Source organism: Macaca thibetana, chromosome 11 (genome assembly GCF_024542745.1).
Source record: "Macaca thibetana thibetana isolate TM-01 chromosome 11, ASM2454274v1, whole genome shotgun sequence".
NCBI classification, from domain to species: Eukaryota; Metazoa; Chordata; class Mammalia; order Primates; family Cercopithecidae; genus Macaca; species Macaca thibetana.
The window spans coordinates 50678043-50691566 of record NC_065588.1 but is presented as its reverse complement, the minus strand read 5'-3'; the positions used below and the strand labels follow the sequence as shown (position 1 = coordinate 50691566).

The following is a 13524-nucleotide window of genomic DNA, read 5'->3' as shown; positions in this document are numbered from 1 at the left end:
GAAATCCCATCTCTACTAAAAAATACAAAAAATTGGCCGGGCGCGGTGGCTCAAGCCTGTAATCCCAGCACTTTGGGAGGCCGAGACGGGCGGATCACGAGGTCAGGAGATCGAGACCATCCTGGCGAACACGGTGAAACCCCGTCTCTACTAAAAAATACAAAAAACTAGCCGGGCGAGGTGGTGGGAGCCTGTAGTCCCAGCTACTCGGGAGGCTGAGGCAGGAGAATGGCGTAAACCCGGGAGGCGGAGCTTGCAGTGAGCTGAGATACGGCCACTGCGCTCCAGCCTGGGCGACAGAGCGAGACTCCGTCTCAAAAAAAAAAAAAGAAAAATACAAAAAATTAGCCAGGCATGGTGGCAGGCGCCTGTAGTCCCAGCTACTCGGGAAGCTGAGGCAGGAGAATGGCGTGAACCAGGGAGGCGGCGATTGCAATGAGCCGAGATCACGCCACTGCACTCCAGGCTAGGCGACAGAGCGAGGCTCCGTCTCAAAAATAAATAAATAAATAAATAAATAAATAAAATAAAATAATTCCTGGCCAGGCGCGATGGCTCACGCCTGTAATCCCAGCACTTTGGAAGGCCGAGGCCGGCGGATCACTTGAGGTCAGGAGTTCGAAACCATCCTGGCCAACATGGTAAAACCACGTCTCTACTAAAAATACAAAAAAAAATTAGCCGGGCATGGTGGCACGCGCCTATAGTCCCAACTATTCAAGAGACTGAGGCAGGAGAATAGCTTGAACCCGGGAGGCGGAGATTGCAGTGAGCCAAGATCGTGCCACGTGTGCACTCCAGCGTAGGCGACAGAGCAAGGCTCGGTCTCAAAAAAAAAAAAAAAAAAAAAAAAAAAAGAATTCCTAAGGTCCAATGGGTAGAGAAAAGGAGAACAGAATAAGGAGTCTGGAAAAAATATTCCACAATCCATGCTAACTTTATCAGGTATCCCAGAACTTTGATGAAACACTGATTCTTTATCATGACAAACCTATTTAATAGGGATTAATAGGAAACCCAAGAGAAAACAGTTTCCTGAAAGAATGTGGCAGGGAATCAGCAATGGAGAGTCAAACTTGGGAAACCATCAGGAGGAGCCTGTAACGACAAAACATCTGTATTCTTTTCTCACAATATGGGGCTAGTTTGGTGGTTTGGGTAAATTAAAATCAGGATATCATCCACAATGCTAAAAATAAGGGGAAACCTGAAGAGTCCTAATCCAGTACGCTTACAGGTCTGTGTATCCTAAGGAGTCCATGTGCTACCTTTAACTTTCCACCGACTCTATGCCCTCTCCCCGGCAGGGCTTCCTACTCTAAACCAAGGCTTTAGCTCCTACACTAGGCCACACACTTATTCCAAGGGTCGGCAGAACCGTCAGTCCCCAAGAATTACCCGGAACTCTCCTTCCCCGTCTCCCACTCGGGCTGCACCCTGACTCCCGGCCCCTGTGGACAGCACAGCATCTCTGCTGCCCCTCCAGCTCCTACCAAAATCAGCGCTTCCATCTTGCCCCGCAGCTGGTGCCGACGTGGAGCCGCAAAAGTAACGCCACCGCTGATTGGCCATACGTCCCCATTAGGCCCTGCCTAGGATAAGGATCATTGGGTAAGACTTGCTCTGTTGACCAATTATTGTACTAACTTGCTTACCGGAAGCAGGGTATCCAACCAGAAGGCACAGGTGTTTGATTGTCAGTTTGAATACTCAATAAAACGCCAAAACCTCACGACTTATTAGGGCGGGAGGGTCGGTGGGGCGGGGTTGTTTCCATGGGGAACGGAGGAAGCGATTGTTAATTTTCAATTGGTAGGGCCGGGGACACGTGATATTGTCGGCCTGATTTAGCGATTTTAAACCGCACCCTCTTTAGGGGGCGCTGTGTCTCCTTAGCCTTTAACGCTGGCGCTTCCTAACAGGGATCCTGCCCTAATAATCCCTATTTTCAGCGCCCCCTAGGTCCATGATCTCTGTGGCTAGCCCTTCCCTCAGGCTCGCTCGGGTCACTTCAGCATCCTCACAGAAAGTGTGCACAACCATAGAGTAGAGCCAAGAAAGGCCCAACATGTTAACTACATAAACCAAGGCTGCCAGGAGATGATAGTAGCAGTAACAATCTCCCTAAGGTGGAGTTCCAGGCTTTGCTGGGCCTGAGGAACATGAGAAGTCAGAGTTTGTAAAAGCTAACTTTGGTTCAACGTGAAATCGTCTTTGGAGATGGAGTTGGGGGGACAAACGGGGAAAGGGATTAGAATAAGGGAGGGTTATAGGGAGTAAGGTCTGGGGTTTTCCAATAGAAACAAGCCGTTGTGGCTGGGCGCGGTGGCTCAAGCCTGTAATCTCAGCACTTTGGGAGGCCGAGGTGAGCAAATCATTGGAGGTCGGGAGTTCGAGACCAACCTGACCAACATGGAGAAACCCCGTATCTACTAAAAAAAAAAAAAATACAAAATTAGCCGGGCGTGGTAGAGCATGCCTATAATCCCAGCTACTCGGGAGGCTGAGCCAGGAAACTCTCTTGAACCCAGGAGGCTGAGGTTGCGGTGAGCCAAGATCACGTCATTGCACTCCAGCCTGGGCAACAAGAGCAAAACTCCATCTCAAAAAAAAAAAAAAAAAAAAAAAAAAAAAAAAAAAGGCCGGGCGCGGTGGCTCAAGCCTGTAATCCCAGCACTTTGGGAGGCCGAGACGGGCAGATCACGAGGTCAGCAGATCGAGACCATCCTGGCTAAACCGGTGAAACCCCGTCTCTACTAAAAAATACAAAAAACTAGCCGGGCGAGGTGGCGGGCGCCTGTAGTCCCAGCTACTCGGGAGGCTGAGGCAGGAGAATGGCGTAAACCCGGGAGGCCGAGCTTGCAGTGAACTGAGATCCGGCCACTGCACTCCAGCCTGGGCGACATAGCGAGACTCTGTCTCAAAAAAAAAAAAAAAAGAAAGAAAGAAAAAGAAAAGGAAAGAAACGAGCCGTTGCAAAATGAGAAAAGAGAAGTTTACTGAATGCAAGGATTTCACAATACGGAATGGTTTTGATGAAGCTTGGCTTTCCCCTATCTCTTGGTTTCCTGATCCCTGACTCCTCTTAGGGCAGGGATACCTATTGCCTTAATTATCCCTCAGGGATTTTTTTCCCTCATCTCTGAAAATTATGTCCTTAGGAGCTCTCCAAGAAGAGATTCCAGACTTATCCAGGAATTTTTCTTTTTCTTTTTTTTTTTTTTGAGATGGAGTCTCTCTCTGTCTCCCAGGCTGGAGTGCAGTGGTGTGATCCTGGCTCACTGTAACCTCTGCCTCCCAGTTTCAAGCGATTCTCCCTGCCGCCTCAGCCTCCGGTGTAGCTGGGATTACAGGCGCCCACCACCCCTGGCTAATTTTTGTACTTTTAGTAGAGACGGAGTTTTGCCATATTGGCCAGGCTGGTCTCCAACTCCGGATCTCAGATGATCCACCCACCTTGGCCTCCCAAAGTGCTGGGATTATAGGCATAAGCCACCACGACCAGCCACCCAGAAATTTTTCTAATAGTCGGAGCAGAATCAAAGAAACATATAAAACAATACAATACAAGGGCCCAGTGGCATGTGCCTGTAGGACCAGTTACCCCAGGGGCTGAGGCAGGAGGATGCTTGAGCCCAGGAGTCTGAGGCTGTAGCACACAGTGATTGTGCCTGTGAATAGCCACTGCATTCCAGCCTGGACAACACAGTGAGACCCAGTCTATATATAAAAATAAGATAAAATAAAAAATAATACAATGCAAATTATAGAGTTACAGTGTACTATGAAGGAAGGTGAATTTCTGGTGGAATCCCAGGTGTTAAGCCTTATATCTGGAAGAAGTGAAGGCTTGTCCTTTTATTCCTCAAGGAGAGTTGTTCAAACATTTACTGTGCCTGGCATCACAGTCGGTGGGTTGTCATTGGCTTGGCAGTTTAATGATAATACTAACATTTACTGACCACTTATTATGTGCCAGGCACGGCGCTAAATCTTTAAATACATTATTTAATACATTTTTTAAAATCCTTATGAAGTAGCTGGGCGTGGTGGCTCACGCCTGTAATCCCAGCACTTTGGGAGGCCGAGGCGGGCAGATCACCTGAGGTCAGAAGTTCAAGACCAGATTAGCCAACACGGTGAAACCCCATCTCTATTAAAAATACAAAAATTAGCTGGGTGTGGTGGCAGGCACCTGTAATCCCAGCTACTCTGGAGGCTAAGGCAGGAGAATCGCTTGAACCCGGGAGGCGGAGGTTGCAATGAGCTGAGATCCTGCCATTGCACTTCAGCCTCAGCAACAAGAGCGAAACTCCATCTCGGAAAAAAAAAAATCCTGGCTGGGAGCGGTGGCTCACACCTGTAATCTCAGCACTTTGGGAGGCCGAGGCGGGTGAATCATGAGGTCAGGAGTTCAAGACCAGCATGGCCAAGATGGTGAAACCCCGTCTCTATTAAAAATACAAAAAATTGGCCGGGCGCGGTGGCTCAAGCCTATAATCCCAGCACTTTGGGAGGCCGAGACGGGCGGATCACGAGGTCAGGAGATCGAGACCATCCTGGCTAATACGGTGAAACCCCGTCTCTACTAAAAATACAAAAAACTAGCCGGGCGAGGTGGCGGGCGCCTGTGGTCCCAGCTACTCGGGAGGCTGAGGCAGGAGAATGGCGGGAACCCGGGAGGCGGAGCTTGCAGTGAGCTGAGGTCCGGCCACTGCACTCCAGCCTGGGTGACAGAGCGAAACTCCGTCTCAAAAAAAAAAAAAAAAAAAACAAAAAATTAGCTGGGCACAGTGGCAGGCACCTATAATCCCACCTACTTGGGAAGCTGAGGCAGGAGAATCTCTTGAACTCGGAGGGCAGAAGTTGCAGTGAGCCGAGACTGCACACTGCATTCCAGCCTGGGTGACAGTGAGACTCCGTCTCAAAAAAAAAAAAAAAAAACCAAAATCCTTACGAGGTAGATTATTAAACCCATTTTACAGATGAGCAATGTGGAGCTTAGAGCAAATAATTTGCTTAAGGCTATAAAACTATTTTAGCAGCCATATGTTTGAGCACAGGAGACTCTAAACCACGTTTTTATACAAAGTCCACTCCTCTAATTTGTTGTACTGCCTCTCTTGCATCCCAGTCCTACCTCAAGGACTCTACATCGGTGCCAGATATTCTACAAAGACCATAGGGAGGAAAACTGTGGTATGGTTGGTTCATGGGGATGGTTGGCTCTTTTTTTTTTTTTTTTTTTTTTTTAATATTTTTTTTTGAGATGGAGTCTCACGCTGTTGCCCAGGCTGGAGTGCAGTGGCGCGATCTCGGCTCACTGCAAGCTCCGCCTCCCGGGTTCCCGCCATTCTCCTGCCTCAGCCTCCTGAGTACCTGGGACTACAGGCGCCCGCCACCGCGCCCGGCTCATTTTTTGTATTTTTAGTAGAGACGGGGTTTCACTGTGGTCTCGATCTCCTGACCTTGTGATCCGCCCGCCTCGGCCTCCCAAAGTGCTGGGATTACAGGCTTGAGCCACCGCGCCCGGCCTTGTTGGCTCTTTTTTCTGTGGAGTAACTGACAAATGTTAAGTCAGATATTGTTCCAGAAGATCTCTTTATTCTTAGTTCTCCAGCCTGTTGGGGTAATTGTGCTGTGTGGGGAAGACAATTGACTGAATTAGAGACATTAGTTATTGTTGTGACTTTGCTTTAATCAGTGAAATAACTCTGCAAGTCTCTGTACCCTCTCTGGATGGGCTATAGTTGTCACTTCTGGAAAGGGGAGAGGTTCAGACCAGAGCTTTCTAGGGCCCTACCTTTTTTTTTTTTTTTCTTTTTTGAGATGGAGTCTCGCTCTTGTTGCCCAGGCTGGAGTGCAATGGCACGCTGTTGGCTCACTGCAACCTCCGCTTCCCAGGTTCAAGCGATTCTCCTGCCTCAGCCTCCCGAGTAGCTGGGATTACAGGCATGCGCCACCAGGCCTGGCTAATTTTGTATTTTTTTAGTAGAGACAGGGTTTCTCCATGTTGGTCAGGTTGGTCTCGAACTCCCGACCTCAGGTGATCTGACTGCCTCGGCCTCCCAAAGTGCTGGAATTACAGGCATGAGCCACCACGCCCGGCTGGGCCCTACCTAACATTAAAATTCTATGATTGACCAGGTGCTGTGGCTCATGACTATAATCACAGGACTTGGAAGGCCAAGACGGGTGGATGGCTTGAGGCCAGAAGTTCGAGACCAGCCTGGACAAAATAGTGAGACCCCCAACTCTACAAAAAAATAAAAATAGGCCAGGCATGGTGGCTCACTTTGGGAGGCTGAGGTGGGTGGATCACGAGGTCAGGAGTTCAAGACCAGCTTGGCAAAGACGGTGAAACCCTGTCTCTACTAAAAACACAAAAAATTAGTCGGGCATGGTGGCGGGTGCCTGTAATCCCAGCTACTTGGGAGGCTGAGGCAGAGAATTGCTTGATCCCAGGAGGCGGAGGTTGCAGTGAGCTGAGATCACACCACTGCACTCCAGCCTGGGTAACAGAGCGAGACTCTGTCTCAAAAATTAATTAATTAATTCATTCATTAAATTAAAATAAATTTAAAAACCAATAACCTCTATTATTTCCTGTGCCCAGCAGCTGGTAACCACTACTCTACTTTCTGTCTCTATGAATTGACTATTCTAGTACCTCATAAAATGGAATCATACAATATTTTTCTGTTTGCATCTAGCTTATTTCACTTAGCAGAATGTCTTAAAGATTACATAGGAAATCTTTGAGGGATCGATTTCATGAAACAGAATTCAAAGAAAGAAATATGGAAGAGAATAGAGATAAAATCGGAAAGGTATTTTGTGTCCAGGTTGTGAAACACCTTGAAAACAAACCTAGGTAGCTGCCATAGAGGGACTAGATGTTGTGGAAGTTGGAATTGTTACAGTCTTTTGGAAAGTATTCTGGCAATATCCTGTAAAACTAAACATGGATATACCCTCTCCTAGAGAAATAAAAACACAGTCCAATACCTAATGATACATATTTAAGAATGCTTATTACAGAATTGTTTACAATGGCCAGAAATAACATCTGTCAATAGGGGAATGAGTTAATACATTATTGTACATCTAGACTGTGGAATAATATGCAACTAGGCTGAGCGCAGTGGCTCACACTTGTAATCCCAGTACTTTGGGAGACCGAAGCAGGCAGATCACCTGAGGTCAGGAGTTCGAGACCAGCCTGGCCAACATGGTGAATTGCCGTCTCTACTAAAAATACATAAATTAGCTGGGCATGGTGGTGGGCACCTGTAATCCCAGTTACTTGGGAGGCTGAGGCAGGAGAATCGCTTGAACCCAGGAGGAGGAGGTTGCCATGAGCCAAGATCACACCATTGTACTCCAGCCTGGGAGACAAGAGCAAAACTCCGTCTCAAAAAAAAAAAAAAAAAAAAAAAAGAATGTTAGATCTACATACATTCACCTGGAGAAATAACAATGGCATGTTAAATGACAAAAGTAAGTTGCAGAGTAATTTATATGTCATTATTTCATTTTTTTATTAAAAAAAATAAGACTATAGGTGAGGCGTGGTGACTCACCCCTGAAATTCTAGCACTTTGGGAGGCTGAGGCAGATGGATTACCTGAGGTCAGGAGTTCCAGACCAGCCTGGCCAACATGGTGAAACCCTATCTTTACTAAAAATACAAAAATTAGCCACACGTGGTGGTGCATGCCTGTAATCATAGCTACGCGGGAGGCTGAGGCAGGAGAATCACTTGAACCTGGAAGAAGGAGGTTGCAATGAGCCAAGATCGTGCCATTGCACTCTAGCCTGGGCTACAAGAGCAAAAACTCCATCTCAAAAACACACACAAAAGACTATAATTATGAATAATTATGTCTGTAAATGTTTATATTCTATTCTATTAATATTTATTGAATGCCAATTGTGGGCCAGGCACTTACTGTAAGCACTGGGGATAATGCAGTGAACAGAACAGACAAGTATGTTTACCCTCATGTAACTTGCATTCTAGCTGGAGGGGTGGGGTAATGTGCAGAAGCAGACAATAAACCAAAAAAATAAGTAAACTGAGGCCAGTGAGGGATGGCTTACACCAGTAATCCCAACATTTTGGAAGGCAGAGGCAAGAGGATTGCTTGAAGCCAGGAGTTTGAGACCAGCCTGGGCAACATAGCAAGACTTCATCTCTAAAGAGATAAAAAATTAGCTGGGCTCGGTGGCATTCGCCTGTATTCCCAGCTACTCCAGGAGCTGAGGCTGAAGGATCAATTGAGCCCAGGAGGTCAAGACTGCAGTGAGCTGCATGATCTCGCCACTGCACTCCAGCGTGGGTGACAGAGTGAGACCCCACTTAAAAAAAAAAAAAAGTAAACTATATAGTAGGTTAGGTGATAAGTATTATGGAGAACAACAAAATGGAAAAAGAGGTTAGTGGACAATTCCACTTTGTTGAATAATTTATTATATATATGTGTATATATATATTTAGATATAAGAAAATATTTCTAAAAAAGAATATAAAATATATATATAAGAATATATATAGCCGGGCGTGGTGGCTCAAGCCTGTAATCCCAGCACTTTGGGAGGCCGAGACGGGCGGATCACGAGGTCAGGAGATCGAGACCATCCTGGCTAACACAGTGAAACCCCGTCTCTACTAAAAAATACAAAAAACTAGCCGGGCGAGGTGGCGGGCGCCTGTAGTCCCAGCTACTCGGGAGGCTGAGACAGGAGAATGGCGTAAACCCGGGAGGCGGAGCTTGCAGTGAGCCGAGATCGCGCCACTGCACTCCAGCCTGGGTGACAGAGCCAGACTCCGTCTCAAAAAAAAAAAAAAAAAAAAAAAAAAAAAAAAAAAAAAAAGAATATATATAAAAGAATATATATATTCTTTTACATATATGTTCAAGATATATATTCTTTTTTAGAGATGAGGTTTTACTCTGTTGTCTAGGCTGGACTTCAATTCCTGGGCTCAAGGGATCCTCCCACCTCAGTCTCCTGAGTTGCTGGGACTACAGGCTCATGCCATGGGTGCTGGGCTATGCGTTGCACAATTTGAAATGGTACATTTATGTTAGGGAGAAGAGAGAAACAAGGAAGAAGAGTTAAATAGGGTGGTCATGGAATACCTTATTCAGAAGGGGACATTTCATTGAGACACCCCAAAGAAGTAACAGAAAGAGGCCAGGTGTGATGGCTCACACCTGTAATCCCAGCATTTTGGGAGGCCAAGATAAGCAGATCACAAGGTCAGGAGTTCGAGACCAGCGTGGCCAAAATGGTAAAACCCATCTCTACTAAAAATACAAAAATTAGCTGGGCGTGGTGGTGTGCGCCTGTAAGGAGGTTGAGGCAGGAGAATGGTTTGAACCCAGGAGACAGAAGTTGCAGTGAGCCAAGATCATGCCACTGCACTCCAGCCTGGGTGACAGAGCAAGACTACGCCTCAAAAACATATATATATAGTGCTGGCTTCAGCAGCACATACACTAAAATTGGAATGATGCGGAGATTAGCATGGTCCCTGTGCAAGGATGACATGCAAATTCACGAATCCTTCCTTTTTTTTTTTTTTGAGATGGAGTCTTGCTCTATCACCCATACTGGAGTGCAGTGGTGAGATCTCAGCTCGCTGCAACCTCTGCCTCCTGGGTTCAAGCGATTCTACTGCCTCAGCCTCTGCAGTAGCTGGGATTACAGGTGTGTGCCACCACATCAGGCTTTTTTTTTTTTTTTTTTATTTGTAGTAGAGACAGGATTTCACCATTTTGGTCAGGCTGCTCTGGAACTCCTGACCTCAAGTGATCCACCCACCTCAACCTCCCAAAATTCTGGGATTACAGGCATGAGCCACTCCTCCCGGCCACAGGTATTTTCTTTTTTTTTTTTTTTTTTTTTGAGACGGAGTCTTGCTCTGTAGCCCGGGCTGGCGTGCAGTGGCCAGATCTCAGCTCACTGCAAGCTCCGCCTCCCGGGTTTACGCCATTCTCCTGCCTCAGCCTCCGGAGTAGCTGGGACTACAGGCGCCGCCACCTCGCCCAGCTAGTTTTTTGTATTTTTAGTAGAGACGGGGTTTCACCGTGTTAGCCAGGATGGTCTCGATCTCCTGACCTCGTGATCCGCCCGTCTCGGCCTCCCAAAGTGCTGGGATTACAGGCTTGAGCCACCGCGCCCGGCCCATATTTTCAATTATTATGGGTATGTACCTAGGAGTGGAATTGCTGGGTCACATGGTAACTATGTTTTCCTTTTTTTTTTTTGAGATAGAGTCTCACTCTGTCGCCCAGGTGGGAGTCCAGTGGTGGGATCTTGGCTCTTTGCAACCTCTGCCTCCAGGGTTCTCCTGCCTCAGCCTCCTGAATAGCTGGGATTACAGGCGCATGCCACCACTCCTGGCTAATTTTTGTGTTTTTAGCAGAGACAGGGTTTCACCATGTTGGCCAGGCTGGTCTGGAACTCCTGAACTCAGGTGATCCGCCCCCCTCGGCCTCCCAAAGTTCTGGGATTACAGGTGTGAACCACCACTCGCGGCCTGTTTTACTTCTTTTTGGGACTTTGTTTTTTGTTTTTGCTTTGTTTTGTTTTTTTGCTTTTTTGTTTTTGTTTTCCAGGCTGGAGTGCAGTGGCAAAGAGACGGCTCACTGCAGCCTCAACCTCCTGGTCTCAAGCAATCCTTCAGCCTCAACCTCCTGGTCTCAAGCAATCCTTCAGCCTCAACCTCCTGGTCTCAAGCAATCCTTCAGCCTCAGCCTCCCTTGTACCTGGGACCACAGGTGTGCACTAGCACACTTGGCTAATTTTTTATAAAATTATTTTTTGTAGGCCAGCGCAATGGCTCACGCCTGTAATCCCAGCACTTTTGGGAGGCCAAGGCAGGCGGATCACCTGAGGTTCAAGACCAGCCTGGCCAACATGGAGAAACTCCATATCTATAAAAATACAAAAATTAGTGGGTCATGATGGTGGGTGCCTATAATCCCGGCTACTTGGGAGGCTGAGGTAGGAGAACCACTTGAACCTGGGAGGCAGAGGTTGCAGTGAGCCAAGATCACTCCATTGCACTCTAGCCTGGGCAACAGAGTGAGACTCTGTCTCAGAAAATAAAATAAAATAAAATAAAATAAAATTTCTTTGTAGAGATGGACTCTTGCTTTGTTGCCCAGGATGATCTTGAAATCCTGATCTCAAGCGATCCTCCTGCCTTGGGCTTCCAAGCACTGGGATCACAGGCGTGAGCCACTGCACCAGGCCCTGTGTTTAACTTCTTGAGGAACTACCAAATTATTTTCCACAGTGGCTGCACCATTTTACATTCCCAACAACAATGTTTGAGGATTCTGATTTCTCCTCTCCACATCCTCACCAACACATGGTATTTTCTGAGTTTTTTGGTTTTGTATTTTCTTTACGACCATCCTAGTGGTGTTTGTAAACCATGGTGTCTCATAGTTTTGATGTGCATTTCTATAAGGACTAATGATTTTTTTTTTCCGCTCTGTCCCCCAGGCTGGAGGGCAGTGGCATGATCTCGGCCCACTGCAAGCTCTGCCTCCCGGGTTCATGCCATTCTCCTGCTTCAGCCTCCCGAGTAGCTGGGACTGCAGGTGCCCGCCACCACTCCTGGCTAATGTTTTGTATTTTTAGTAGAGATGGGGTTTCACCGTGTTAGCCAGGATGGTCTTGATCTCCTGACCTCGTGCCCCACTCACCTCGGCCTCCCAAAGTGCTGGGATTACAGGTGTGAGCCACCGCGCCCAGCTCCCTAATGACTAATGATTTGCACATCTTTTCATATGTTTGCCTACTTGCATATCTTTTTTTTTTTTTTTTTTTTTTTTTTTTTTTGCGACGGAGTTTTGTTCTTGTTGCCCAGGCTGGAGTGCAATGGTGCAATCTCGGCTCACGGCAACCTCCGCCTCCCAGATTCAAGCAATTCCTCTGCCTCAGCCTCCCAAGTAGCTAGGATTACAGGCATGTACCACTATGCCTGGCTAATTATGTATTTTTAGTAGAGGTGAAGTTTCACCATGTTGGTAAGGCTGGTCTCGAACTCCTGACCTCAGGTGATCTGCCCACCTCGGCCTCCCAAAGTGCTGGGATTACAGGCATGGGCCACCGCGCCCGGGCTTTTTTTTTTTTTTTTTTTTTTTTTGAGACAGATTCTCACCCTGTTGCCAGGCTGGAGTACAGTGGCACAATCTCAGCTCACTGCAACCTCCGACTCCCTGGTTCAAGCAATTCTCCTGCCTCAGCCTCTCCAGTAGCTCGGATTACAGGCACGTGCCACCACGCCCAGCTAACTTTTGTATTTTAGTAGAGACGGGATTTCACCTTGTTGGCCAGGATGGTCTCGATCTCTTGACCTTGTGATCTGCCCGCATTGGCCTCCCAAAGTGCTGGGATTATAGGCGTGAGCCACCACGCCCAGCCTTGTATATCTTTTTTTGAGAAATGTCTATTCAAGTCCTTTATTCACTTTTAAGTAGATTATTGTAGTTTTAAGAGTTCTTTGTATATTCTGGATACTGGATCCTTATCAGGTACAAAAATTGCAATTATTTTCTTCTATTCTGTAGGTTTATGGAAGCAATTTTTAAATGATTAATTTGACAGCTGTGTGTGCAGAAAGGATTTGAAGAGACAGAAAGCAGAAAGACCAACTAGGAATTCATTGCAGTTCTTCAGGTTACAATGGACACAAAACAGTAACAGTAAGAAAACGTCCCCCAAAGATTGTGCGCAAGTGAAATTAGGAAAAGTCAGCTGAGTATTGTGGTATGTACCTGCAGTCCCAGTTTCTTGGGAGGCTGAAGTCGAAGGACCCCTTGAGCCTGGGAGTTAAAGTCTTCAGTGAGCCATGATCACGACACTGCACTGCAGCCTGGGCAACAGAATGAGGCCCTATCTCAAAAAAAAAAAAAAAAAATTAGGAAAACTCAAAGTATAACAGATGGTATCAGTCATTTGTAGAAGTAGCAAATAATCTGGTGTAGTTTCAGGAAAGCATAATTCTATCAACATATCTAAAGTTCTAGCAACCTAATCACTCAAAGTAAAATGGCTGGAGGCCTAACACAATCAAATTCTAACCCAATCAATTATAATAACATGGCTGAAGGGAATATAAACAGAATCAATTATATTAAGTTGGCTAGAGCTGAAACCCAATCAATTGAATTGTACCTTGTCTTCATAGAAAGGGGAGTAAGGAAGTACTCTGCAAAGAATTCCCACCCCTAAAATTGTCATTATTTCTCCAGTGACATTTAGGAAAGAAGATTACCCATTTGTCCAACACAAATGAATGTCTTATATCTGTATAAAGAAGATGTATGCTTTATTAGTCATTAAAATTATCCAACTAGGGTGAGCTCAGTGGCTCATGCCTGTAATCCTAGCACTTTGGGAGGCCGAGGAGGGTGGATTACCTGAGGTTAGGAGTTCGAGACCAGCCTGGCCAACATGGCAAAACCTTGTCTCTACTAAAAATACAAAAATTAACCAAGA

The 13524-nt window shown here is 46.5% G+C and overlaps 3 protein-coding genes and 1 non-coding gene across 4 annotated transcripts in view; 2 read left to right on the top strand and 2 right to left on the bottom strand.

The window, feature by feature from the left end:
* Positions 1–1567, bottom strand: part of COPZ1 (COPI coat complex subunit zeta 1) — a 28558-nt gene extending 26991 nt beyond the window's left edge. The window contains exon 1 of the mRNA XM_050749045.1: positions 1494–1567. Coding sequence (XP_050605002.1) covers positions 1494–1511 — 18 coding nt within the window. The 5' untranslated portion in view covers positions 1512–1567. The remainder of the gene's footprint in view (positions 1–1493) is intronic.
* CBX5 (chromobox 5) overlaps positions 1–13524 on the top strand; it is a 132073-nt gene that overhangs the window by 28658 nt on the left and 89891 nt on the right. The window lies entirely within an intron of this gene.
* The window catches only part of PDE1B (phosphodiesterase 1B), a 292990-nt gene that overhangs the window by 261984 nt on the left and 17482 nt on the right, over positions 1–13524 (bottom strand). The window lies entirely within an intron of this gene.
* Positions 9483–9586, top strand: LOC126931841 (U6 spliceosomal RNA). Its single transcript, XR_007717955.1, has one exon. It is a non-coding gene; the product is annotated as a U6 spliceosomal RNA (small nuclear RNA).